The sequence below is a fragment of the Ananas comosus genome, unplaced genomic scaffold (genome assembly GCF_001540865.1).
Source record: "Ananas comosus cultivar F153 unplaced genomic scaffold, ASM154086v1, whole genome shotgun sequence".
In the NCBI taxonomy this organism is placed as follows: Eukaryota; Viridiplantae; Streptophyta; class Magnoliopsida; order Poales; family Bromeliaceae; genus Ananas; species Ananas comosus.
In genome coordinates, this window is record NW_017891912.1 from 1 (window position 1) to 5,664 (window position 5,664).

At 37.7% G+C, this 5,664-nt stretch overlaps 1 protein-coding gene across 1 annotated transcript; it reads left to right on the forward strand.

Moving 5' to 3' along the window:
• The first annotated feature begins 3,356 nt into the window (after nucleotides 1–3,356).
• LOC109705206 (uncharacterized protein PAM68-like) lies at nucleotides 3,357–4,003 on the forward strand. Its single transcript, XM_020225945.1, has one exon. It carries the CDS (start codon nucleotides 3,416–3,418, stop codon nucleotides 3,959–3,961), a length of 546 nt encoding a protein of 181 aa, XP_020081534.1. The 5' UTR covers nucleotides 3,357–3,415; the 3' UTR covers nucleotides 3,962–4,003.
• The last annotated feature ends 1,661 nt before the right edge of the window (nucleotides 4,004–5,664 follow it).

A 5,664-nucleotide genomic window follows, 5' to 3' on the forward strand; every position in this document is an offset into this window, starting at 1 on the left:
CTTTCGTCACTGGCTCAATAAACTTTAAATACCCTATCAATAGTTTATCGAATATTCACCTTGGTATCCTGTGGCTAGGGGTGGCAATCCAGCTCGCTGTTCGCGAGCCAGCTCGTGTTCGGCTCGAAATGAGCTCGAAATCGGCTCGCTCGTTTAGTAAACGAGCCGAACACGAGCTGGATTTTTCAGCTCGTTTAATAAACGAGCCGAACACGAGCTGGATTTTTCAGCTCGTTTAATAAACGAGCCGAACACGAGCTGGGGTCAGCTCGCTCGTGTTCGGCTCGATAACAGCTCGAATACATATATTTTATATTTATATAATTTATTTAATTTATATTTTTATATATAAATAAATAATTATATATATAATATATATTTTATTATTTAATTTTTAGCAAAATAAAAATATAAAGGCGAGCTTAATTATAAAAAGACTCATTATATGTAAAGTTTCAACTATTAAATCAAAGTCTAATGGATAAGATTTTATAAATTTATTTTTTATATATATTTAATCTAATTTGTTTTAATTTATTGTTCGTTGGCCAGCTCGTGAGCCAGCTCGTGTTCGGCTCGTTAATAAACGAGCCGAACACGAGCTGAATTTTTCGGCTCGATACTTTAACGAGCCAGCTCGTGTTCGGCTCGTTTAATAAACGAGCCGAACACGAGCCGAACACGAGCCGAACCCAGCTCGCTCGTGTTCGGCTCGTTTACACCCCTACCTGTGGCTCACCGACTTTTCACTTTAATACTCTGCGATTTTAACTTTAGAAAATAATAGTAAAAAAAAAATTAAAAATACTAAAGTGAGAAAGCGCGAAATCACATAAATGATATTTAAATTTTTTTTTTTTATTTTGAGAAAAAGAGAAAGTTGAGGGTATCAAATCTGAGGGATCGATTTCAAAACTAGGCTTTTATTAGTACCTAAAAATTATCTGGTACGAGGCATCAACACCGTTCAAAAAAGCTCCGGATAAGAAGATATTATCATCATCATCCCCAATAAACAGGGGGGCCAACATGCGTAGGTAGCGCACCAAATCCCGAAAAATGAATGCTCTTCTTCTCCAACACGTCGCTCTCCCCTCCCCCTCTCCTCCCCGCACCGCAACAACCCTTCCCGCGCCCATTATAATCATCACTCGAAACCCAAAACCCTTACGAGCCCAGGGCCGCGGCTTCGGCTCCGGCGCCGACGCCGGCGCCGCGATGTCCGACGCGAAAAAGGGCGAGATCAAGATCAAAAGACAAGATGACGATGAGGAGGATGATGAGATACCGCAGGTGGTGTTCGACAGGATGCTGCGGCGGATAGCGGTGGCGGTGNTGGTCAGTGAGGATAAATATTAGCATAAAAATTAACCAGCTAAGAATCCACCCCGACCCATTAAAAAAAATGGAGAGGGAGCTTGAGGTACCCTCCTCCTGCCTCTAGATCCGTGGAAAATAACTTTAGTAGGGGGCTCCCAAGTGAAGTACCGTCGAGGAGCCCATAAGTTCGTGACATATAACTATTTTGCATCTACCCAAAGATTATAATCTTTTTATCTAAAGTTTATTTTTTAAAAAATTTTAGCATTAGAAATCATTCAATAAATTTTTAGTAGAGGTAGAACTGACATATTGCAGCAAATAAAACACTCCCCAATGTTTGGAGAGCTTTCGACTGAAGTTTTATTCTTTATTCGTTCAGTTTGCACCCCTACTTAGCCTAGAAGTAGACTGCTCAACGTTTATCTTTTCAATTAAAACACTTTTAACTTTTAATATTTAATGTTTAGTAATCTTAATGAAAAAGATTACAAATGTTATAAAACATATAAAATTAGAAAAATTTATGGTTAATAACAAATATAATCAAATAAAAAGAAAAGGGTAAACATTAAATACCACTCCATTAGCTTCGCACTTTCTCACTTTAGTACCCTATGATTTAAAGTGTATTATTTAGTATCCTATGATTTTATTTTTCTCTTTCGTCACTGGCTCAATAAACTTTAAATACCCTATCAATAGTTTATCGAATATTCACCTTGGTATCCTGTGGCTNAAATAATTTAATGCAGGAAACGAAAAGATAAGCGGAAAGAACATATCGATATTTACGTGGTTCGGCCAGGGCCTACGTCCACGGGCGAAGACGGAGGAAATAATTTATTAATGTCGAAAAGGCGGAGTACAAAGAAGATTTCTCGAAGAAAACCGAAAACCAAAGTAAATATATATTCGACGCGCGTTACCTCATACGGCACCTTCTTAGCACGTCTTGATAATATATCTCGGCTTGGCTCACCAAAACAAGGATGTACGGCACCATGCACATTGGCTAATGGTGTTGCTGCCACCGTACACCATCACAAGCCACTTAATTAATTAGTACATCACAACTCCTCCGCGGAAGCAAGCAATCTCACCTTTAATTAATTAGCATGACATAATAAGGCCGGCTCCTTGAGCGTACAGAACCAAGAACTCTCAAGCTTAATTCAAGTCACGGCTTTTTAATTTTTGGTCGCAGTTTCATTAACTTGGCCGTAGCATGTATATATAATACATGTCTTTTAATTAGAGTCTAATTCTAATTAGATTAGAATTACACTCCTAATTATAATTCATATATGCCAAATTAAATCTAAATAATATCTAATCCCAATTAGATTAGAATTTATTCTCAATTTAGATAACTACAAATCTAAACCAAATATAATAATATCCGTTCAATTTGCACCCCTACCTCTACTTCTCAGCCTAGAAGTAGACTGCTCAACGTTTATCTTTTCAATTAAAACACTTTTAACTTTTAATATTTAATGTTTAGTAATCTTAATGAAAAAGATTACAAATGTTATAAAACATATAAAATTAGAAAAATTTATGGTTAATAACAAATATAATCAAATAAAAAAAAAGGGTAAACATTAAAATACCACTCCATTAGCTTCGTACTTTTTCACTTTAGTACCCTATAATTTAAAGTGTATTATTTTAGTATTCTACGATTTTATTTTTTTCTTTTCATCGCCGGCTCAATAAACTTTAAATACCCTATCAATAGTTTATCGAATATTCACCTTGGTATCCTGTGGCTCACCGACTTTTCACTTTAGTACTCTGTAATTTTAACTTTAAAAAATAATAAAAAAAAAATTAAAAATACTAAAGTGAGAAAGCGCGAAATCACAAAAATAATATTTAAAGTTTTTTTTTTAAAAAAAAAAAAATAGAAAGTTGAGGGTATCAATCTGAGGGATCGATTTCAAAACTAGGCTTTTATTAGTACCTAAAAATTATCTGGTACGAGGCATCAACACCATTCAAAAAAGCTCCGGATAAGAAGATATTATCATCGTCATCCCCAGTAAACAGGGGGGCCAACATGCGTAGGTAGCGCACCAAATCCCGAAAAATGAATGCTCTTCTTCTCCAACACGTCGCTCTCCCCTCCCCCTCTCCTCCCCGCACCGCAACAACCCTTCCCGCGCCCATTATAATCATCACTCGAAACCCAAAACCCTTACGAGCCCAGGGCCGCGGCTTCGGCTCCGGCGCCGACGCCGGCGCCGCGATGTCCGACGCGAAAAAGGGCGAGATCAAGATCAAAAGACAAGATGACGATGAGGAGGATGATGAGATACCGCAGGTGGTGTTCGACAGGATGCTGCGGCGGATAGCGGTGGCGGTGGGGGCGCCGATGGCGGCGGGGGCGGGGACGGTGTGCGGGCTGGGGGCGCTGAAGAGTGGGGGCGGGTGGGCGGCGCCGGCGTGGGTGCCGTTCGTGGCGGCGCTCCTGGCGTTCGGCACCTCCGCCTTCGGGATCGCGTACGGCACGCTCTCGGCCAGCTGGGATCCGGAGCGGGAGGGCTCGCCGCTCGGCTGGGAGGAGGCGCGCACGAACTGGACCCAGCTCTGGAACGACCACGACCACGACGCCCAGAACAGGAGGAGATCGTGAATCGCGCGAATCGTGCGTGCGTTTGTGTGTTGCGAATTTGATCCCTTTTTTTCTTTTTTTTCTTTTTTTTTTTTTTGAAAAAACTTCAAATACCAGCCGCCATGTGTGATTTTAGTATTTTATTATAGTTTAAAATGTATTTTTAGCATTATGTGATTTTATTTTTTTTGTTAACTTTTTTTATTAAGTTAATGATAATGTTGAAATTATAGGATATTTGTTAGGAGCTGAATTCCCTAATCCTCGACTTAGTCAAAGATCTCTCTCGAGAAAAGTATAGGAGTGTGAAACGGCAGTATAGGAGTGTGAAACGGCTGTGACTAGTGACCCTCGAAGTTTGCGCCCTTCGACTAGATCAAGCGATTCAGCTGATGAGTGATTGGATCAGCCGAGTTCAGAACATTCTACTATAGATTCGGTTCGGCTGGATGAGCCGAATGTACGCAATACACTGTATTTTAGGTCGGCTGAAGGGCCGAATGTCTTTATATATTGGAATTACTGTGTGAAACTAGTACAAGAGACGAGTGTGTCCGAGGACATACAGACTCAGTTGATCTTAACTTAAACTTACTCCTAAAAAAAATAATAAGTGTCGGAAAGTAAAAGATTACAATTAGATTACTCCTAAAAAATACGAAAAAAATACAGAGAAAATAAAGATGGTTTTTTATTTTCGGAGAAAAAACCCCTTTTCTGAGCTATTTGCTTATTCATTTATATCAGTTATTGTTTCGTCCATGATCGGCTACTACTCTATTTTTCGGGCCATTTCAAGCCGATCAGAACCGCACGTAACCACTTGCAGTTACTGTAACTTCTTGCAATTACACCTGGCGGTTACTTAATTATATTGTCAATACTTTCGGTGCACACCAAAATCTCTCTTAATCCTCGCTCTTAAAAATTGGGGTTAAATGATGCACCAGCATACCAGTATACCACGTGGCCACGCATTATTGGCCTAATAATATTAAAGTAAATATTCGATAAATTTTAGGTGGGATATTAAAGTTTTTTTGTATATAATTTAAAAGTTAACAAAAATGCTGACAAAAAGAAAAAAAAAGCAAAATTATAGAATATTAAAGTGATATATTTTAAATCACAGAATATTAAATAAAAAAAAATAAAACTATAAAGTCGTATTTAAAATTTATCCTTTTTATTATAAGTACACATGCAGTGAAAAAGGCTATTTTTGCTTTTTTTTCTTCTATTATTCTGTGTGCTCAATGCTCATTGCCCTGTTTGTATCAATTCCCAAATGGCGAAATACTTGTTATTATTGTTATAAATATTAAATATGAAAAATAAATATAATTTAAAATTTAAAATTTTGAATTTTCTTGTATAGTACCATCCCAAGTTCTAGCCGAGGAGTCTAAAGCTCGGCGACAAGTGTAAAAAGAGCACCGCTAAATTAAGTAAATTTAATAAATTTAATTGTTTCTTAGTGCAAAAAAATTATAACAAACTACAACTTATAACTAATATTAAAGACATTAAATTTAACAAGAATGATTCATCCTTACATTTTAGCTTTAAAGGAGGGAACCAACAAAAGAGAGAACACAAATGAAAATCACTGGGCAGCTTCAGCAGCAATCAACAAGACCCTCTCCAGGGAGTTAAGATTCCTCAGCATTGAGTACAAGCTAAAAGATGATTCCAACACATAATTCCAAAAAAAAAAAAAAAAA

Excerpts from the sequence above, each read along its gene's own strand:
- LOC109705206 (XM_020225945.1), top strand. The coding sequence starts at position 3,416 with ATGAATGCTCTTCTTCTCCAACACGTCGCTCTCCCCTCCCCCTCTCCT.